Source organism: Sardina pilchardus, chromosome 19 (genome assembly GCF_963854185.1).
Source record: "Sardina pilchardus chromosome 19, fSarPil1.1, whole genome shotgun sequence".
Lineage (NCBI taxonomy): Eukaryota > Metazoa > Chordata > Actinopteri > Clupeiformes > Clupeidae > Sardina > Sardina pilchardus.
Window position 1 is genome coordinate 16,526,633 of NC_085012.1, and position 23,067 is coordinate 16,549,699.

Below are 23,067 nucleotides of genomic sequence, written 5' to 3' on the forward strand. Positions count from 1 at the left end.
CCGGTTCGATCCCCGACCAGTCCACCATGGCTGAAGTGCCCTTGAGCAAGGCACCTAACCCCTCACTGCTCCCCGAGCACCGCTGGTTGGGGAGGCAGCTCACTGCTCTGGGTTGTGTGATTCACCTCACTGTGTGTTCACTGTGTGCTGTGTGTTCACTAATTCGGTTAAATTGGGTTAAATGCAGAGAACTGAATTTCCCTCACGGGATCAAAAAAGTATATATTCTATTCTATTCTATTCTAGATGTAACAGGCCAAGCAGGTAGGCAGAGACAAGCTGTTGCTCCCCTTAATCAACAGAGTCAGTGTACTGATACAGAAATAGACTGCAACCCGGATTCCCAAAAACTTGGGACAATGTACAAATTGTAAATAAAAACAGAGTGCAATGATTTAGAAATGTCAAAAGTCCATATTCTATTCAGAATAGAACATAGATGACATGCCAAATGTTTAAACTGAAGAAATGTATAATTTAAAGAAAAACACATGGGTGATTTTAAATTTCATGGCAACAACACACAACACAATTCTAGTTGCTCAACTGTCTTAAGTCTTCTTTGTTGTATCTTCCGTTTTATGATGCGCCAAATTTTTTCTAAGGGTGAAAGATCTGGACTGCAGGCTGACCAATTCAGTACCCGGACCCCTCTTCTACGCAGCCATGATGTTGTAATTGATGTAGTATGTCGTTTGGCATCGTCATGTTAGAAAATGCAAGGTCTTCCCTGAAAGAGACGTTGATAGGAGCATGTTGCTGTAGAACCTGGATATACCTTTCAGCATTGATGGTGTCATGCCACATGCCACATGTACTAACTAATGCAACCCCATACCATCAGAGATGCAGGCTACTGAACTGAGCACTTGGGTCGTCCTTCTTCTCCAGATGACACGGCGTCCCTGAGGAACTTCACATTTTGATTCGTTTGATCACAAAACAGTTTTCCACTTTCCACACAGTCCATTTTAAATGAGCCTTGGCCCAGAGAAGACGCACACGCTTCTGGATCATGTCTAGATTCGGCTTCTTCTAAAACTGCACTCTTTCAGCTGACAACGGTGCATGGATGGCACGGTGGATTGTGTTCACAGACAATGCTTTCTGAAAATATTCCTGAGCCCTTTTGTGATTTCCAACCATATAGAAGCATGCCTGTATTTGAGTGTTGTTTAAGGGCCCGATCACAGGCATCCAGTATGGTTTTCCGGTCTTGACCCTTAATACGTACAGAGATTTTTCCAGATTCTCTGAATCTTTGGATGATGATATGTTCAAGCTCTTATTTAACGCTGTGGAACTCCTTTCTGATATTGCTTCAGAATTTGTCGGCGTAGCATTAGGGGAATCGGTGATCCTCTGCCCATCTTTACTTCTGAGTGCCGCTGCCACTTCAAGATGCTCTTTTTATGCCCAATCATGTAATGACCTATTGCCAACTGACCTAATAAGTTGCCATTTTGTCAAGCTGTTCTTTTCTGTACCTTTCCCAGCCTCTTATTGCCCTTGTCCCAACGTTTTGGTGTTCATGTGTCAAAATGAGCCTATATTTGATAAGCTCAATCTTTTAAGATTAGTATGGGGATGCTGCACTTTGTTTCTACTGAACAAGAGACGTGATCAATGAGCATCGTTCAAATTACTCCGTAGGCTTGGATAGTCCTTCAACCAATCAGACCAATGATCCGATGCATCTTTTGGATGAGATAGTTTCTGATTGGAGCCAAAGGTTCTGGCAGGGAACAGGGGAGAGATGTGCAGGTTTCCAGCCTGAGCTTCCGAGTGAAATCCAAATTCGCCGGAAGTCAGGGTTCACCCAGCCGCTACACCCCCATCATCATGGTGGGGGTATAGGCATCGAGAGTGCATCGAGAGACTGGTCCTGGCTCACCACCCTCACTGGACCACTTGCAATTCACCTACCGACAGAACAGGAGTACGGTGGATGCCACCTCAACGGTACTTCACTCCACACTGTCCCACCTTGACAATATCAACCCTTACTATACAGCATATTGCCAGAAGTATTGGGTCACTTGCCTTGCCTCGCATATGAACGTAAATTACATTGTTCCACCCTTTGCAGCTATAACAGCTTGGGAATGCTTTCCACAAGGTTTAGGAGTTTAACTTTAGGCCATTCTTCCAGAAGCGCATTTGTGAGGTCACACACTGATGTTGGACGAGGAGCCTGGCTCTCAGTCTTTGCTCTAATTAATCCCAAAGGTGTTCTATCCGGTTGAAGTCAGGACTCTGAGCAGCCTAGTCAAGTTCATCCACACCAAACTGTCATCCATGTCTTTACGGACCTTGCTTGTTCATGTTGGAACAGGAAGGGGCCATCCCCAAACTGTTCCCACAAAGTTGGGAGCATGGAATTGGTCATTGGTCTCCTCAGCAAAAGCGATGAGAGCGCTTAAAGGGAAGTCCAGCACCTAACAACGTGGTGCATCGACAACAACCTGGCTCTCAACACCAAAAAAGACCAAAGAGCTCATTGTGGACTACAGGAAGTCAAAAAGCTGGCATACACACACCACCATTCTCATTAACTGAAGTGGAGCGCGTCACCAGCTTTAAGTTTCTGGGTGTCTACATGTCTGAGGACCTCTCTTGGACCCTTACCACCTTCACCATGATCAAGAGGGCTCACCATCACCTCTTCCTGAGGAGACTAAAGAAAGTCCACCTGTTTCCTCAGACCCTGGTGAACTTCTACCGCTGCACCAGACGAGAGCTTACTCACCAAGTGTGTCACAATATGGTGCGGTAACTGCTCTGCCTCTGACCAGAAAGCACTGTAGAGGGTGGTAAAAACTGCCCGACACATCCCCGGTTCATCACTCCCCTCTATCCAGTGCAAGCTTCTGCCCTGCAGTTGTCACTCTACTGAACCAACTCTGCACCTCAGTGACAACCAACACCCCTCACCCCCTTGTGAGGGGAAAATGAAAACGTTTGGACTTCATGATTGCAGAAATGGTCCAGTATAGTGAGTATATTTGTGAATTGAAAAACATAGACAACCAAAGTATATTATACATATCTTTATTCCACTTAATTCATGAACAGTTACTTTTTTTACACAACACAATTGAGACAGTTTAAAAGGGATGCCCAGAATCAATCAACCAATAACCTTAAGAGCAGAAATGTAAAAGAACTGCAAGAGAATTGCACAGGTTAAAATAATTAGATCATAAGTAAAAGGGCAAATTGTATCATTTTCAATACAGTGGACTTCATTTTAGACAAGTAAATGCTGTTATGGTCTTGCTGTGTTACTCTGCCTATAGCCAGTAGACTCCAAGAGATTAAATGAAAAAGAAATAAAGAAAAAAAAACATACTCAATGGATCTTCAAGCAAACGTACCCATCCTTCTGCTAAAAGGACATTTTTTTGCTAAAATCAATGTTGTGTGGTAACTAATGTCCCTCTTGTGCTTTGAAGAAAAGTCATATTTCACATTCAAAGCCACAATCCAAATGTTTTTGAGAGAGCAACAAAGCACAAAATGTCCAGTTTCCAAAATACATCAAAAGAGACCATTCAAAACTTCCGGATAGCTTGGGCATTCAAGGAGAGACCTAAAATCAATTAAACTGCCATTTACAAGTGTAATCAAACAGCTCTTGATGGGCAGAGTAACCGATTTCAATCAGTTCATTACAAATTAATTTCCATGAGCATTCCAAGAGCATATTGCTAATAAAAAAACCCTAAACCAAACTAGTTCTGTGAGTTATAGTTCTCCCAAGTTCTCAACATAGTCACTGGGAGGTGGAATAACCAGCCATTTGTCCTGTCCATGGTTCAATAAATTTTTTTCTACATTTGTACAGATAAATTAGCCAAAGAACACCCCTATTTTATTGCATGTGTAACAGCATGTGTAAGAGTTGCATGTTAAAGTGGTGCAGAAGTAATTACACATTTTAATGTACAGAAAAGGGTAGCTGGCAACTGCCCTAGAAATATATGCCATTTCATCTTTTTCCTCTTCTTCTTCTTCATATGTTCAGTGTATGATCAACACAACTGCTATTCATAACGGGGAAAGAAAACTCCAAAGGCAAGAAGTAACTCTTCAAATGCTACTTTCTCCAGTAGCACTTGTAGAGGCTTGACCAGGCAGACGGTGTTTTTCCATGGCAAAAAAAAAAAGAAAAAAGAAAAAAGAAGAACATTCAGGCAGTTGAAAGTTGGTGTGATTCCTTGTATTCTCCTTACACCTCCTCGTGGAGGCGGGTCTCCATTTCATAAAAATCTGCATATGAAACCAACATACAAACCTTGGGCTCGTTTTTTTTGTATTGTTTTGTTTCGCTTTTGTTTGAGCACATTTTCAATCTGCATGGCAAGATGTTGTCAAATATTGTTGCCAATCTGAACCAGAGGGCGCATAGTCAAGTGGAGCATGCATGCCAAGGAAGGGAAAGAGAGAGAGCGAGAGAGCGAGAGAGCGAGAGCACGGGGGCGGTAGTGTTCAGTTTGGAATACTTTTCACCTATCCACTGGGCCCCATCTGTTGCGGTTCTCGCTTGTGTTCAGCCAGCCACTGTAAGATCCGTTGTTTGAGCTCCTCGTTGGGCCGAATCTGGTCCATAGTCAGATGAGTCCGATTGAAGGGGTCGGTTTGATCACTGTGTGAACACAAGAGTTTGAATGGTCAGTTTGGTTCAGCACTCCATTAGGGTGGTTATGGATTACATATGTATAAAACATATTGTGTATCTACTGTAGGTTAACCTCACAATTCCAGATTTGCTTAAACGGGCAGATCAATTTCCAGGTTACATTAATGTATTGATAGATATGGCCCTATAGTCATCTCTATAGTCACTGTCTTCAAGACCTACTTTGTCTCAGTAATGTATAACGACTTGTGAAAATGATGTGCCACTCCCTCCAGCAAACATGAAATAGGACTTAAACTGTGCATTGCCAGATACACTGACTATGAAGGTAAATAGCTATCGTTAACATGTTACGTCTTGACCAAGCAACTGATGTTACTGAACTGGTTAGATAAGCTATTTTGTCTGACTAGCAATACTCTATTAAAACCAATAGACCAGTAATCTATTTTCTGTCAAACAGTGTACAGAGTAACCAGGAAGTTGATCTGCCAGTTTAAGTGAATGAAGTGCACAGAGCTCATTATAAAATGGAAAGCTGCAATTTGGTTAAACAGTGAGGTATTGAATAACGGAAATTGTGTGTGTACCTATTAGATAAGACTATACCATCAAACCCTCCTGTGAGGGACACTTGAAAGAGGCGAGTTACCTGAGGAGATGCCGTGCTATTGTGGAGCGATCCACTGTGACGTTTGAAGAGGGAAGTACCACTGGGTCAACCATAACAGTGGACATGATTGGGTCTAAAAACTCGTCCGGAGCATCCGAGTATGTCTCCTCCTCCTGTTGATGACGGTCTGCCAGGGACTACAAATAAATCCACAGAAAAACCCGATGAGCCAATCAAAGAGATAAGCAAATGTATGCACGACGGATGATGAGGCTTCTTTGTTTTGGACAGTACCTTAATTTTGTCTGCTAGAAGACTGAAAGACACAATCATGTCCCCAGGCTTGTTTATCTTCTTAAGGACTCTGACTGTTTGGCAAAAGAGTGTTGGGGAATAGGAACGTCCATCCTTTGGGACACTTGCACAAAAGTTTTCCTCGTTTCTGAAAAAAAGAAAGAAAAAAAAAAAAACACAGCAAAGGAAAGTTCCATTATAAAACCACAGCACTATTTTCTGTGTCCTGATGTCAGACGTTTGAAATGCACCAGGGAGAGGACATGATTTGTGGTATTCACTCAACTGAGTTGTTTTAAAATCAGATACTGCACTTTTCAACAAAGGACCAAAATGACTACATGTGGAAGAGATATAGACCAGGAGCCCAGAGGGGTCAGCCTAGTTGGGAAGGTTACCAATTTTTATTGATACTACGATGTCTGGCATGGTCCCCAGATAGAGGACCGGCACGTCTGCCGGGTTCCCTCTGGTGGGTGTGGCCAGGGGGGGTGTAAAACTAGCACCCCAAAAATGGGCTAGATTAGTTGGTGAGGTTACCACTTGAAACCTGTTGCAAATTGTTTGCCATGGTCCCCTGATTGAGGAATGGCCACTGCCAGATGTTTTTAGTGGTGGGCGGGGCTTGCCAGACATCATTAAGTGAGGGGTGGAAAATGGGCTAGATCAGTTGGTGAGGTTACCACTTGAAACCTGTTACAAATTGTTCATCATAGTCCCCTGATAGAGAAATGACCACTGCCAGACATTTTTAGTGGTGGGTTACCCCCGGCAGACGCCCCCGAATGATGACACCCCCAAAAATGGGCTAGATCAGTTGGTGAGGTTACCACTTGAAACCTGTTGTAAATTGTTCATCATAGTCCCCTGATAGAGAAATGACCATTGCCAGACATTTTTTGTGGTGGGTTACCCCCGGCAGACACCCCCATATGATGACACCCCCAAAAATGGGCTGGATCAGTTGGTGAGGTTACCTATTCAAACCTGTTTAAAAAAAATGTCAATATGGTCCTCTGACAGAAAAATTACCACAGCCAGACATTTTTGTTGGTGGGTTACACCAGCAGATGCCCCTGTATGATGGCACCTCAAAAATGGACTAGATCAGCTGGTGAGGCTACCAATTGTTAAACGCCTGCAACTGCCAGAGTTAGGCCTATTTCAGACCAGAATGGGGAATTGGGACGAGACGAAAGCGATTTTTACCGGCGGTGGCGAAAATGGAAACAGAACTTTGCTTTTATTTTTATTTTATTTCAAGTTATTTTATTTTACATCATGTTTATCTTACTTTACTGTACAGCACATTGAATTGCATTTATGTATGAAATGCACTATACAAATAAAATTGCCTTGCCTTGCCTTCCACACCAACACGATGGTAGACAGGCGGCAGCGGCGCGGGAGCTGCTCTGCATTTGGAAAATAGAGCTTGAGCAGAATTTTGACGGCAGTGGCAGGTAGTGTCCTGTTGAAATGAATGGCAAAGTAGCAAACTAGCATTGTATATGGGGAGATTTTGAACAGGACTGGCTGTGCTCGCCAACACTGTCGGTGCGAAAGGCCGAGTAGAACACGCCGCCTGATACCCGGCTGTCTTCTCGCTGCTGACACGCCACGCTCTTGTGTGTATCTGGCCCTATATCCCAAAAACGGGCCACAAAGCTTGCCCAAAAACTTTGGCTTGCCACACAAAGCGACTTCATGTATTATAGAGTACAAACTCACAAGATTTATTGCAAAAAAGGTTGACCATCTAGACAGTGAAGGTCTCAAGGACTGGTGAAAATTCGAGCACTTCTTTAAATTTAATGAGCAAAACATAAAGTCGCCTGTATTAAAAGTCGGTCATTGTAGAAGCCTTGGCCTCCGAAATCAAATCTTTTTATGTACCAATTATAGACCATTAGCACACAAAATTTGGTGCAAATCTGTCCACTCTTTCGAAAGGTAAAGCATTTACACAAAATACCTTTCTGAGTGGCCAGCAAAAAATAATAATTTCAATCAAAAAGATCCATGTCACTTTTTTTCTAACACACTGTACGGGATAAAGGAGCTGATCCTTGCCACATGTACAGTAATATCCCATCATCTGAAGGCCTCAGATCACCACTCCAGATTTTTTTTTTTCAAATCTAAAGTGGTCAATTGATGGGATTGGACTGTCATTTGGATCGAGCTGAAGACTGCTGAAGGTTGGTTCAAACATTTTCTATTATCATTTAATATAATTTTATATCATTATATAGTCCTATCTTTCTTTGCCCCTTATTGTTGAGCTCTACATTTATGTATGTATGTATGTATGTATGTATACATGTATGTATGTACGTGTGTACTAGGGCCGTAATGATATTGTATCGAACCGAGAAATTGTGATACACAGATTCACAATACTGTATCGCGATACAAGGAGGCAGTATCATGATACGCCCTTTTAACGTTTTGATACCGATCAGGCCAGAAAACTACATGATATGAAGTGATAGTGCTTCCAAACAATCATTATTATATAGAAACTTTTAAAAAGTAACAGTAGCCTCTTGTAACCTGTTCTACCTATAAACTATCATAGTTTTTATTCATAAAGTTTATAATGTTGGCAAATGTGAAATAGTGTGGTGTATCGAACTGTAGCTCATGAATAGTGATTCAAACCGAATCGTGAGTTGAGTGTATCGTTACACTTCTAGTGTGTACATATCTCTGTATATCAGAAGGTTACAAAATCACTGCCTGAAAACCCATTCTTCCAGATGGCTTAGGATCTAAGAGACTAAGTATTTGAATTGATAGGCCTGAATATTTAATTGATAGGCCTAAGAATTATGTAAGTCTATAGCCTCCTACAATGAATTCTGTTCGTCATTTGATCATTATCTTATCATCATCATCAAGAATGGGTTTTCAGGCAGTGATTTTGTAACCTTCTGATATACAGAGATATGTACACACTAGAAGTGTAACGATACACTCAACTCACGATTTGGTTTGAATCACTATTCATGAGCTACAGTTCGATACACCACACTATTTCACATTTGCCAACATTATAAACTTTATGAATAAAAACTATGATAGTTTATAGGTAGAACAGGTTACAAGAGGCTACTGTTACTTTTTAAAAGTTTCTATATAATAATGATTGTTTGGAAGCACTATCACTTCATATCATGTAGTTTTCTGGCCTGATCGGTATCAAAACGTTAAAAGGGCGTATCATGATACTGCCTCCTTGTATCGCGATACAGTATTGTGAATCTGTGTATCACAATTTCTCGGTTCGATACAATATCATTACGGCCCTAGTACACACGTACATACATACATGTATACATACATACATACATACATACATGTACATACATACATACATGTACCTACATATATAAATGTAGAGCTCAACAATAAGGGGCAAAGAAAGATAGGACTATATAATGATATAAAATTATATTAAATGATAATAGAAAATGTTTGAACCAACCTTCAGCAGTCTTCTGCTCGATCCAAATGACAGTCCAATCCCATCAATTGACCACTTTAGATTTGAAAAAAAAAAAATCTGGAGTGGTGATCTGAGGCCTTCAGATGATGGGATATTACTGTACATGTGGCAAGGATCAGCTCCTTTATCCCGTACAGTGTGTTAGAAAAAAAGTGACATGGATCTTTTTGATTGAAATTGTTATTTTTTGCTGGCCACTCAGAAAGGTATTTTGTGTAAATGCTTTACCTTTCGAAAGAGTGGACAGATTTGCACCAAATTTTGTGTGCTAATGGTCTATAATTGGTACATAAAAAGATTTGATTTCGGAGGCCAAGGCTTCTACAATGACCGACTTTTAATACAGGCGACTTTATGTTTTGCTCATTAAATTTAAAGAAGTGCTCGAATTTTCACCAGTCCTTGAGACCTTCACTGTCTGGATGGTCAACCTTTTTTGCAATAAATCTTGTGAGTTTGTACTCTATAATACATGAAGTCGCTTTGTGTGGCAAGCCAAAGTTTTTGGGCAAGCTTTGTGGCCCGTTTTTGGGATATAGGGCCAGATACACACAAGAGCGTGGCGTGTCAGCAGCGAGAAGACAGCCGGGTATCAGGCGGCGTGTTCTACTCGGCCTTTCGCACCGACAGTGTTGGCGAGCACAGCCAGTCCTGTTCAAAATCTCCCCATATACAATGCTAGTTTGCTACTTTGCCATTCATTTCAACAGGACACTACCTGCCACTGCCGTCAAAATTCTGCTCAAGCTCTATTTTCCAAATGCAGAGCAGCTCCCGCGCCGCTGCCGCCTGTCTACCATCGTGTTGGTGTGGAAGGCAAGGCAAGGCAATTTTATTTGTATAGTGCATTTCATACATAAATGCAATTCAATGTGCTGTACAGTAAAGTAAGATAAACATGATGTAAAATAAAATAACTTGAAATAAAATAAAAATAAAAGCAAAGTTCTGTTTCCATTTTCGCCACCGCCGGTAAAAATCGCTTTCGTCTCGTCCCAATTCCCCATTCTGGTCTGAAATAGGCCTAACTCTGGCAGTTGCAGGCGTTTAACAATTGGTAGCCTCACCAGCTGATCTAGTCCATTTTTGAGGTGCCATCATACAGGGGCATCTGCTGGTGTAACCCACCAACAAAAATGTCTGGCTGTGGTAATTTATCTGTCAGAGGACCATATTGACATTTTTTTAAACAGGTTTGAATAGGTAACCTCACCAACTGATCCAGCCCATTTTTGGGGGTGTCATCATATGGGGGTGTCTGCCGGGGGTAACCCACCACAAAAAATGTCTGGCAATGGTCATTTCTCTATCAGGGGACTATGATGAACAATTTACAACAGGTTTCAAGTGGTAACCTCACCAACTGATCTAGCCCATTTTTGGGGGTGTCATCATTCGGGGGCGTCTGCCGGGGGTAACCCACTACTAAAAATGTCTGGCAGTGGTCATTTCTCTATCAGGGGACTATGATGAACAATTTGTAACAGGTTTCAAGTGGTAACCTCACCAACTGATCTAGCCCATTTTTGGGGGTGTCATCATTCGGGGGCGTCTGCCGGGGGTAACCCACCACTAAAAATGTCTGGCAGTGGTCATTTCTCTATCAGGGGACTATGATGAACAATTTGTAACAGGTTTCAAGTGGTAACCTCACCAACTGATCTAGCCCATTTTCCACCCCTCACTTAATGATGTCTGGCAAGCCCCGCCCACCACTAAAAACATCTGGCAGTGGCCATTCCTCAATCAGGGGACCATGGCAAACAATTTGCAACAGGTTTCAAGTGGTAACCTCACCAACTAATCTAGCCCATTTTTGGGGTGCTAGTTTTACACCCCCCCTGGCCACACCCACCAGAGGGAACCCGGCAGACGTGCCGGTCCTCTATCTGGGGACCATGCCAGACATCGTAGTATCAATAAAAATTGGTAACCTTCCCAACTAGGCTGACCCCTCTGGGCTCCTGGTCTAATATGTTACAATCAGTGAAGTGCTGCAAATCACAAAACTTGGAAAATGCAGACATGGCTGCTGTAGAGAAACGACCAACGGTATGTGCATGTTCCCTCCGTTCAAAGTACACCTATAAACACTCTAATTCACTCTGAAACAGCTGATTAAATCTTGTGAGAACTCACCCCAGATTGAGGTAGATGGTGCAGATGTCGGAGACCAATTGGTCAGGTTTGAAGTCAAACTCACTGAAGTCTTTCACCTTGAGGGCGCCCATCTTAGGTCCTACTAAGTGCTGAAGGAAGTAGTTGAGCATGGAGATGATCCTCTCAGCCAAAAAGGGGTGAACAAAAATACCCTTTATTTCTGAGACACACACAAAAAAAGAAACAATGGTTTAACTTCTGGCATCGTTGAACTGACAATAGAAAAATAAATATTTTCCTCATATCCAATCCTGTGAGCACAGTTATCGTCTGTAACATGGTATATACTCTTTGATCCAGTGAGGGAAATTTGGTCTCTGCATTTAACCCAATTTGTGAATTAGTGAAATATACACACACAGCACAAAGTGAGGTGAAGCACACACTAACATGTGTTACTACAAACTATAACCTGTATTATTTTAAGGTATAACTAGTGTTATAAAACAACCTAAAGATAACTTGGATTGGACATGACTTGAGAGCAGCCAGACAACATTGCCTAGTATGTCTACAAATGCTGAGATGGTTCCAGTCCTGATTATGATTGCCTGAAACACATTCAATGCCATTGTAAAACCCAACTCAACCGTTCACATTGACCACATTTCATTCTGCATTACTGTGCCACCAAGAAGTGATATAAGTTAGAGTTGCTGTGTCTTGGCACTGCTGGGAAACCATTCCAATAGAAGAAATATAGTTATTTGGCAGAGGAATGATTATCTGTGAATCATTACATTTCTCATTGCTGTGCCTTTATTATAAGAAAAGCAACAGAACCTTCAAGGCTGTGGGTTCCAATGATATCAGAACAGCTAAGGAACATTTTTAGGCCTAGAACCTAGAACTTTTAACTGTTCTAAAAAACACTGGAATCTACAGTCTTGAGGGGCTTATTCCTTTTCTAAATGGTTAGCACATTTACAGTACCTAAGAAGACTCCTTGTGGGGTTTATTGCTTAAACCATCACTAAATACTCCCAACAAAAATGTCTAACCCCAATAAAGCATATATCGCTCTCCACATCCCTCATCTCTCTCACCTGACGTGAGGAAAGCCAAAGTGCCGATGGTCTCGTTGGACATGATATTATGGAAGCGGCCCAGCTGGCCAAACATCTGCAGGCTGGACTCCTTCTCTCGCCGGGCGTCGGGCGAGAGTTCGTCCCAGGCACCGCGGTCTCGCTCCAGCTGCAGCACCTTGATTTTGCTCAGGAACTGAGAGTGGGCCAGAGGAGAGCAGACATCATCACGGCGTCGTTAGCTGACATGTTCATCACCTTGTTAGCTGACGAAACGTGAATGCAGGCACATTGTTTCCATTATACAGTATGTTTCTAATGTTTGCGTTTTTAATGAATGTTTTTTCTAATGTCTAAAGTGTTTGTTTTTTTTTGTCTAGCCAAAATCATCAATGTTTCTATAAACTGAGACACTTTCATTATGTTCACTGTCTCATCAGCCGGCCATGATACAATGAATGTGGTGATGAAAAAACTATGTGAAGAGGTGAGAAACTCTGTAAACTATTTATCTATAAGAATAAAAATCTGATATAATATGGAGATTTATGACAAAAGAAAATGTATGGCCAACACACAATGAGAACAGAGGGCTAGGTTATTATTTTCCAAAGAATTCAAAATACCTTCAGGTCTAGTTCAAGTCAGGCTACAAACAATGGAAAGACATGTTTTTTTGAGGAAATACCTTCCTATCTATAAAAGAGGAGAAGGAGGCTGCGAGACCATCACTGCCATTTCTCCGTGGTGGTTGTTAAGGCTGCACAAGGAGAGTAAGTGCTTGTTTTGACAGTTTCGGGCACTTTTGCAAATGACGGGAATGATTGGAATGGCTGGAATGTTTACGGCTTCCACAGAACTCAATAAACCATCTGTGGAAACAATTGCTCACTAACTAATGGCCCAAGGGCTAATGTTTGTTCAGACGGCCTTTTGAGACACCACCACTTCATCCATACTGTAGGTGTTGGATGCTGAAACTCCCTGAGATCTGTAAAAGACAGCCAAGGGCAAACGCTCCTCTTGGTTCCCCTACCTGGATGGCCTCATCAAGCAGGAAGATGGCATCGTTCATCAGGAGATTCAGGAACCGCAGGAAGAGAGGGGGATTCATGGCCTCCAGGTTTTCAGATGCATATGTGGCAAGATGCTGTAATCACATCATCATCATGATGAATCTAACAGAGCTGTAATTCACTCTCAGGGCATTAATTCAGGCTGGGCCTGGGAAGGCCTAAACTACAGGATCTCACAGTAGGAACACGTGTGGCATCTCTCACCTTGATACTCTCTCTGTAGCTCTCCGTGTTCCACATGTACTTCAGAATAGAGTACATCGGCCTTCTGTAATTGAACTTCTGTTCAAACTGGTGTGGGTCACCTGGAGGGTTAGGAAGTAAACAAATAATAAAACCATAATTCTATAAAACTATGACAAATGAAGAGGTTACCCTAATAAATATGTCTGCTATCAATACCGTAATTTACTATTTACTAACTATTAGCCGCGGCTTATACATTGATTTTGCAAAATTTCTACAGCTATGAGGTTAATACACAGGGACAGTTAATATGGTATTAATATGGTTTTGTTTCTTTTAACTTACATAAAGCACTGCCCTGCAGCTTATACACAATGTGGCTAATACATGGGAAATTACTGTAGACATCAATACAAATAAAACAGATATTCATTGATAAAACTGGACAATGATAAACATTGATAAACCTCTACAATGAGTAAGCCTCACTAATAATTGTGGACGGCCACTCACCTGTAAATTCAATATCTACAAACACAGTGATAAGAGCCTCAGCCAGACGGGGTGCGTGGCAGTACGAGCAGAAGACCCGCTGCCGTTGGAACATGATGGGCAGGGTGGTGCCCGCTGCGGCAGTCTCCATGTGTGGCATGACTGCCTCAAGAACCTCTGCGAGCTTGGCGCGCAGGTGTGGATTGGACATTCTGGAAAACAGAAGGGCAGTCAGTGTTACAACAAATGGCCACAAGAGGGCAGAGGGCATGCTGAGCCAGAGACGTTCTAATGAAGAGACACAGCAAGCACAGAATCCTCCATGGAAATGCGAGGGGTTATTTCTTAACGCCAATATGGCAGTTGTCTACACATATCCCATCTCTTCCTGTATGCCTCCCCATTCACTTGAATAGGAAAATAGCTGCCGATAACTGCCCAGAGTGTGTTACCAAGATGGTCGTCTAGTGGGGGCCTTGCCTTTAAGGACTTTGGTTGAACTTAGCTTGTGTCAACAACGTTGCTCTGTATTGTCTGTGGTATACAACATCTTTGCTACTTAAGCGGCTATAGTGGTTATGAAGAACACAGTTTAGAGGGAAACAACTCAGTGTCCTAGTCCCTTACCTCTCCACGGTGCCCATGAACATGGTGATGAAGTTGAGCACCTGCTCTAGACTCTCGGCTGACGTCTCAAGAACCTCATCAGCAAACCGCCTCAGGAAGATGAAGAAGTCTCCCAGGTTGTCCACAAAGAATTCTTCACAGACAAGAAATACAGAGATCATGTGATGACAGACTGCAACGTGTCAAATAGTAGTATATATCTTTAATTCTTAAACGATCCATTACACATGTACAAACTGTTCATGAGCTATGAAAATGTGCAAGAACAATTCTGCTAAACCTCTGACCATTTGATACACTTTGAAACACGATCCCCTTCACACAATTCAGTCCAGTTCTAGTATTCTTTGACACTACTCAGTTCATCCTTATGTTTAATGTAGATCAGTGACCTAGTACAGATACCTAGTGGGCGAAACCTTCTGATATCCCTTGTCACTAAAACAAAAGTTCCTGGAGTGCAACCTTTTATGATTTCATGATCAGTGACAAACAGCCTGTCTGACTCCACTTACAGTGCTGTCGTGTCAGAGGAGTGTACAGGTGTGAGGGTGTGTGCTGTACCTGGTACGTGGCACAGCTGGTTGTTGTTGAGTGGGGGCAGGGGGAAGCGCAGGGGCATGTGCTCGGAGCCCTGGTTGTTGAGGCCCAGCTGCACGAGCAGCGAGGCGCAGGAGGCCTGCAGGTTGAGGCAGTTCTGCAGCATGGCGGGCTGCGTGGCCGCCGCCTTGGTGGACAGGTAGACGGTCATCAGGTGCTCGAACTGCTCGCGGAGCTGCTCGGCGGCGGGGCCCCCGCTGAGCTGCGCGTCGCGCCAGGAGCCCTGCAGCCGGTGCAGAGACTGGTTCATCTTCACCATCTGATCGTGGAGCCTGCACAACGACACAGGGACAGCGCTGGAGTGGACATGGAATAGGACAGCACTATATCTAGGGTGCCTCTCATTTGGTCTTTTATACACCCTCCCTTCCTTCCTCGGTCCTCGTCCTCACTGATCTAGATAAAGAATGATGGGGCGGCAACAATGGGATAGTCTATCCAGTGTTAGTTATAGATCAGTGGGAATGAGCCTCGAGCATCGAGGATCGAGGAGAGATGTTGAGAGGCACCCCTAGACTTGCACATGGCCAGATGCCTCTCTTCAACATGCACTGGCCAATTCACCCCTAACAAGACATTAGTATCACATCACTAACAAGCCAGATCCTAATGTTTAGATGGCATGTGGCTGCAGGGGGCATAGGCTAATACTGGCACACAAGTATTGATTCATTTACATTTAGTCTCTTGGCTGACGCTTTTATCCGCAGCGACTTATCCACAGTGAGGATAAACATTCCAAACAAAGAGAACGCACAATAACAAAGTTGCATTCACAAGTTCTGTAACAGTGCAGTAAGGAGAGCAATTAAATTGAGTGGCTTAGAAAGGGTAATTCCTTCGAACTTCTGCAGACACCTGGTGCGTCTACGGGAAGGGACAGTCTCGTACTAGTAAAGGAGGAACATTGGGGCAACATACATGTAGATGGACACAGTGGACTCTGACGAAGATGTAGTAAACATCGAAATGATAAGTCACTTATTACTGTGCACCTCTGCATTAGCCCCAACTTAGAAATAGGCAGACATCTGTGTTGCTCCAGCGTTCCACCTTTATTCCTTTAAGAGAGAGGCTTTTTTGAACAGATAGGTCTTCCAGACTGATGAGAAACAGACTGAAGAAGCACTCACCTGTGAAAGCCTATGTGTAGAGTGAGCTGTGTGAGGATAAGGTTCTCTGTGAGCAGACTGTAAGACTGGGCAAAGCCCACGCTCTGTTGAGGGGGCAGAGGGATCAGACACGTCTCTTTGTCCAGACCTGAAGAGGAGGGAGGGAGAGAGAGATAGAGAGAGAGAGAGAGTTGGCAAACCAGTAAAAAACATGCATCATCCGCAGAGTCAACATCCGGCCAAAGTATTTGTACTCCTACTGATTCCACAAAATACCAGAACGAGGATTAAGAGCTAACGTCAATCTGTGGTCTAAAGGTTTAATGTAACGTTCATGAGACCCACGTTCATGCCCCCAGAGTCTGGCTCTGCAGATGCCTGGCAGCTCTAGCTAGGTAGAAGCGAGCTTGATAGAACCGATTGCTTTTGTTTATATTGATAGATCTGATTGCTTTTGTTTATATTCATACAGACATTACTTGGTAACCTCGAGAAACAGGGATTTCTGTGAAAAATGGCCAGAATTCTCCTTTAAAGCATCACTATGCTTTTCTAAGAGCAAATGCTTGCCATCCCATCACCTTCAAATGAATTTAGATGGTAACTGATCATGTGAAGGACAGACAAACACACATGCTATGTATTCTCACTATCCACCCAGCCTACCAACTACGTAGCCTACTAACTACGCAACCTACTAACTGTGTAGCCAACTAACTATGTAGTTCAATGGTCTGGTTCCTTACAAGATGTACATTAGCAAGATTTGATCTGTGCCACTTGAGTTGCAGATTCTATTTTGGCTTGCTTTTTCATAGCTTGCTAATATAAACTTAAACTACATAATGCTGCTTTAAAGGAGGAACTGGCAAGAACAAGATGATGACACATGGGTCAACTTTTTGAGCAATGAAACTGGGCAACCACATAACCAGTTCCATGTTTTGTGATGATCATGAAATGTTGCCTTCTGTTCATGAAATGTTTTTTTGGGGAAATAAACATTGGTCATCATCAATGGGAACATGCCAGAACCACAATGCTCAGGAACATTGCTCAAAACGTTGTGAATCATCAGCTCTAGACTCTCAGTACTCACTGATTCATCTAGCAAAAATGTTTCGCACAGTATGTGGCACATAACAAAGAGAGTGGACGGATAGTGGAGACGTCTGGGCACCTCTGGCATGGACGTTCCTGTTCCGCCTCTCCTCCTCGCTCAGCTCGCCCAGGGCGCAGTAGGTGGGGTTAAAGGTCAGCAGCTTGGGCGAGTTGGGCCGACAGAAGGGCTGGCACAGCTTGAGCAAGGCCGCCCCCAGGTTGAGGAAGAAGGCATCGGAGGCGTACATCTGGAAGAAGATCTCGGGCATCTGGTTGGCCCAGATCTTGGTGCGGCCCGTGTTGGCCTGCAGGCAGCCGCCCAGCCAGGAGAGCAGGAGGTGCCGAGTCTCGCTGGACTGCTGCAGCAGGTTCTTCAGGATGAGGTGCAGCTTGTCATGAAACTGACCCATGAACTACAGGGGGAAAGAATGGAGGTAGGAAGTATGGATAATGGAGTGCAGAAGTACAACAAGCTGGCAAATAACTTGAAAATGGCATAGTTTAAGTTAAAGATTCGGTAAGCTATCCTGGATGATGTCATATTTGTTTCTATTTCAACCAAACACTTAACAAAACACCAGAGTCAGAACTAAGCCCTCCCCAAACTCCCCATGCCTTCCCCCAACCATCTAAAATGTATGTTTGTTTTTTTGTTTTGTTTTTACCAACTCACTCATATAAAGTCTACTACAGGTTTGGTTGCGCTTTACGTATTTGCATGTTCATTTGTGTAGTACCAGTACCAACGAGTGCACTTACTTGGTGGATGTTGGACTCCTGAACCTTCATTTCCTGTGGGCTGGAGCGCGAGGGGTTGAGGAAGTAGCCGTGGCTCTCCACCACGCCGGGCGTTTTGAGGAGACAGGAAATATTCAGGATGGTGCCTAGCAGTGTCTTCTGGTACTGCAGCCCATTGCTGGGGTCTTTTGGCTGAATGTACTCTACCAGGACCTGATTAAGATCCAAAACAAAAAAGTAAACAAAAAACACATTGTGGTGCAAGACAACTACTAACATTATCAGGTTTGGAATAATTGTGCTACAGTAATTTCCCGCATATAAGACGCATTGTGTATAAGCCGCAGGACAGTGTTTTATGCAAGTTCAAAGAAGCAAAACCATATTAACGCCATATTAACTGCCCCCCTGTATTAACCTCATAGCTGAAGAAATTTTGCAAAATCAATGTATAAGCCGTGGCTAATAGTTGGGAAATTACAGGTATATCACATTTGAAACAATTTCATCAATTATATGATCCAAATGAGGGCACGCCATGTAATATTCCACATGCCACGCTACATCATCCGTTTCACACATTCCCTCCATAAAGACAGTCTGAAATAACCAGGCTTAAATTTGCTACTGTTCTACACTATTATACAAGTGTCTCTCTCTCACCTTTGCGATGTCCTTCTGTTGGCTGAAGTAGAGGAGAACTTCCAGGTAGGAGTACAACAGCAGCTGGCACAGGTCCAAGTCTTTGACACGGCCTTGAAAGATATCAAAAACTGGCACCATCACCTCCCCAAAGGTACGCACCTCCTGGTCAGCCAGCAGGCCAGCAATCACCTCCTCTACAAACTCTGCTACCAGCTCAAGCTCTGTTGAGAAGCACATTAAACAGCAAACACAGTTACCACAAGGCAAGGATGTGATCTCATCAAACACAGAGGATAACAAATAAGTTATGTTTTGAAACAGATGTTACTATGACAATATGACCAAGAATAAGAATAAAGGGGAGAATAAAACTGAAGTAAATCTCGATAAGGCCATCTTCTAGTGTGGTACTGGGTGAACCCAGACAAACCTGTTGGCTAATTTGAATTAGTGCTACAGGTTGGTCTGGAAACGAGCCCAATGACATCCATTTCCAAATCACTGAAAAATCAGGAGATTCAGTCTCCTGAATTTTAGGACCTAGATGAACCTATACAGTAAATACATTTGAATTTTCTGATTCTAGGTTCATCCAGGCTAATATTATAATCTAATAATAACAAAATAATACTGAGGTGGTGAGGCGGTAGTTGACTCACGTGCACTGCTGACTCCCTCCAGGAAGAGGTCAAGCAGCTGCTCGTAAACATTCTGATTGACGTAGATCTCCGGGGTGAGGAGGACCGTGCGAGCGTTGGACACGGTGAGGTTCTTGCAGCGTACGGCGAAGGGCAACAGTTTCTCTGGCACTTTAGTGACCTGTAGGGAGTGCACGCACCCGTTATTTTGCCTCAAACTTCTTTTAAGCCAAAAAAACGTTTGACGAGAAACTTTAGCTTAAGGTTTTACCTGGTAAGTCTAAACCACTTTATTTTAATAGTCACTTAAAATAAAATAAAAAAAGATCAATGGCAAAGCAACAGATGTGTTACTTTAAAATGCAAACCTCTTCTTTGGCTCTTTGGTAACAAGCGTAAAGGTATGGTACGGCGCTCTTCTCGCCAGCATCACGGTCTGCGGACAGGTTCACCGCACTGCAGGAGGTCATGTTGATGAGGTGGTTCCCAGGCTCCAACAGCAACAGTCTGTTGAATAAAGCCTGCGGAGAGGACAGACCATCACTGTCAGAGCCCTCACCAGTTCCAGTGGTTCATTAATGTCCTCCGGAAGAACAGCTACCTGCTCAATACTGTCCATGTCAAGCCAATCCTGTCCATCAAGATCGGCAGCCATCTCCTCCAGGAACACACAACGAGTGGGGATGCCATTGCCTCCTCTGAGACTTGGGTCACCTTGAATCAAATACAGATGCAGGGTTTATCTACCAGCAAATTCTTTTTTTCACACAGTTTTTCCACATTGAAGTTAATAAGTTAAAATGAACTGATATTTACAAATGCAACATTAACTGCCTTACAATTTGATGTAAAATAACTAAATAACTTACTTCTCACTACAAGGCCACAATATTTTGGCAGATGCTAGCAAAGCATAGCCCACATAAGAACAATTCATGTGTATAAACTCTCACACACTTTTGTGCGCAGACTGACATGTAATCCTCCCCATCCCATCTGGTGATATTGAGCCTCTGCCTCTCCTTTATTTAGTCACCTCCATTGTCTGATCATTGTTGTAAGTGCCGCTAGTAATGTTTGGCTAACCTAGCTAGGACTCCCTTGCTCCCATTGACTCATGCTTTCTCTAGATGAGCCATGTTGTGTAAACAGAACATCTTGGTCACTGCCTATTATGACTCTACACAAAAACCTGATAGCTGCACAGCACTGCACACTATACAAATGGCCTGCATTTATTCTCACCCAAAGAGTTAAAAATTAGGGATGAAGTCCAATTATTTAAGACATGCAATGCATGTTAGTCACAACACCACAACCCCAATGGAAGGAGGACACATAGTGGGACTCACTGTTGTCGAGTGTGATGAGGAAGATCCTCTGGATCATATGATTGACATTGAGCTGCTCGCAGAGCTCCTGCCTGGAGCGGAACGACCTGCTTATCTCTGCCACTGAGTCATCGTTGTCCTCGATGCTGTCCGATACAGAATTCTCTGATTCTGATTGGCTATCCCCTGAGTCTTCCGCTAAAACATAGGATGAAAACCCACTCAGTAAACCATCCACATGAAGGTCAATGCAAGTCAAGGGAAGTTAACATAGAATAGAGTTACACATGAATAAACAGTTGAGTAATAACACAGATGTTATTACTCAACTGTCTACTGATCTCAGAGAAGTTGATTTGAATAACGCTGCTGCTGCTCTTCAAACAAAACAAAACTCTGCTATCTGATTAGCTGCCCTGCATTCTTCAAACTGAGAGGACGTTTAAGGACTGTAAATAGGGTTGCACATTTTCAAACTTCTGGGCCAATACCAATTGGTTTTAAAATAACCACTTGAACGATAAGCGATGCCGATATTTGTTTTGGTTTGTTCACTTCATTTTTTGTTGTTGATCACACAATTAAGTGGCAAATAAACAAATCTATTTATAAAAAGAAAAATAACAGTATTGTATTTTTTTTTAACTATCAGGCCTTCATAGCAGCTTCTCTGAATGCCCCAGTCCATGTGTAACACAACATATAGCTAGTGCAGACTCTGCAACATAACAGGTAAATATCAGGCCAACATCAGTCAACCAAGCCGATATCAGGCTCATACCAATGTTGGGCAAAGTGCATCTCTAACTGCAAATAGAGGGGACAGTAGGCTGAAAGTTGGTTGAATGAACAAATCATACCAAATCATATAAGGCATTATAAGCTGTGACAAAGACTCTAATTCTTTTCAATATATTGCAATTGTGAACTGTTCTGGGGCAGAGTCGACAAGAAAGTCCTTACATTCTTAACAAGCTTATACAATAGTCCGCTTACAGTTATTGGACTGGTTTTGAAATATCACCATCTTTTCACTAACTGTTGTTCAGGCTGTCTTTTTATGAATTGCACATTGCCATAGAAAATAACACAGTAAAATACAGGATCTCAGCAGGATAGAGCTGGTTAAGATTCTTGATTCAAGAGTTATTCAAATTTCAGAATTGCAAGTACACAGCAGCACTAACATCAGCTATGTGCATAACAGCACATCACGTTCTTCGAAAAAATATGACATCGTGGCAGAGGGTTGAAACTCACATGGTGGTTTGCTGTTTTCTGGTTTCTGACCCAATGCAAACTGCTTTGCATCTGCAAGGGAACTGAAGAGGGCTGCAAATGGGTTTCTGGAGATGTTCTGGTTATTATTGCCCTGGTCAGTCATCTCATTGGAGCATATACTCCATCCACAAACAACAACCTGGACAAAGATAACAACATTGAGTTAACTGTGCGATCCTACCACTTCCTTCCGCCTAAATATAACGCAAGTGTGTAATTGTCAAGCCATCAGTTCGTTCTCTAGGATTGATGTGACAGCTAACTTACAACTGCTTTTTGTCCATGCAAACTTGAAGAAACAAACACTCAGACAACTTAAGGTTACTTGACCAGCTACTGTGAAGTAACATTAAAAGATAAGTTGCATGTCTGTAGGAAGTTATATGGGGAAACAGCGTATTGGGACGCTTATGCTGTGTAATGTCACTAGCTTGCTATGCTAAGCAATGACTTCCTTGCTAACGTAACAGCAAGGCATTAAAGGGATCTGCCATATGGGTCGGTGCGATCAAGGCAGGATTTCCCAATCTATAACCACGTTTTCGGCAATGTACCGCACTCATTCCCAAGGTACTTGATTGGCAAGGTATAACACATAAGACACCACCGATGGCACATATTTAAGTCTTTCTGATGCCTCGAAAATAAGGTTACACAAACCACTACGTTTTCGAGCTAGCTACCTAGCTGGAGAGTTAGCTAAGTAGCTAGCTAGCTATCATATCAATCTAGCTAGTGGGCTATTTCTTTACGCAGTTGCTGTAAAAACTGTATATTAACACAGACACCATGTCTGTGTATATAGAGACAGGGATGACATCAAGTGAAAAAAATAATTCACGTTAACTCACCTCGCCTCAGTCAACAGTGCTAGCTAAAGATCCTATCAAATCGGGAATATTCCTCAGCTACTGCAGTTTCTCATAAACATAGGTGCACAAAACGTCATCAGTAGAGGACGAGGTTACGGGAAGAGCGAAGGACATGCGCAAATA

The 23,067-nt window shown here is 42.8% G+C and overlaps 1 protein-coding gene across 1 annotated transcript; it reads right to left on the reverse strand.

The window, feature by feature from the left end:
- Positions 1-3,035: 3,035 nt before the first annotated feature.
- Positions 3,036-23,036, reverse strand: ube4a (ubiquitination factor E4A (UFD2 homolog, yeast)). Its single transcript, XM_062520877.1, has 20 exons — positions 22,924-23,036; positions 22,052-22,211; positions 20,813-20,989; positions 20,062-20,174; positions 19,829-19,981; positions 19,482-19,641; positions 18,841-19,043; positions 18,199-18,390; positions 17,519-17,852; positions 16,360-16,486; positions 15,191-15,498; positions 14,627-14,759; positions 14,021-14,211; positions 13,526-13,626; positions 13,282-13,395; positions 12,267-12,441; positions 11,200-11,380; positions 5,550-5,697; positions 5,295-5,452; positions 3,036-4,648 (listed from the first exon to the last, which is right to left on the reverse strand). The coding sequence occupies exons 2-20, from the start codon at positions 22,173-22,175 to the stop codon at positions 4,513-4,515; spliced, it is 3,228 nt and encodes a 1,075-aa protein (XP_062376861.1). The 5' UTR covers positions 22,176-22,211; positions 22,924-23,036; the 3' UTR covers positions 3,036-4,512.
- Positions 23,037-23,067: the final 31 nt, after the last annotated feature.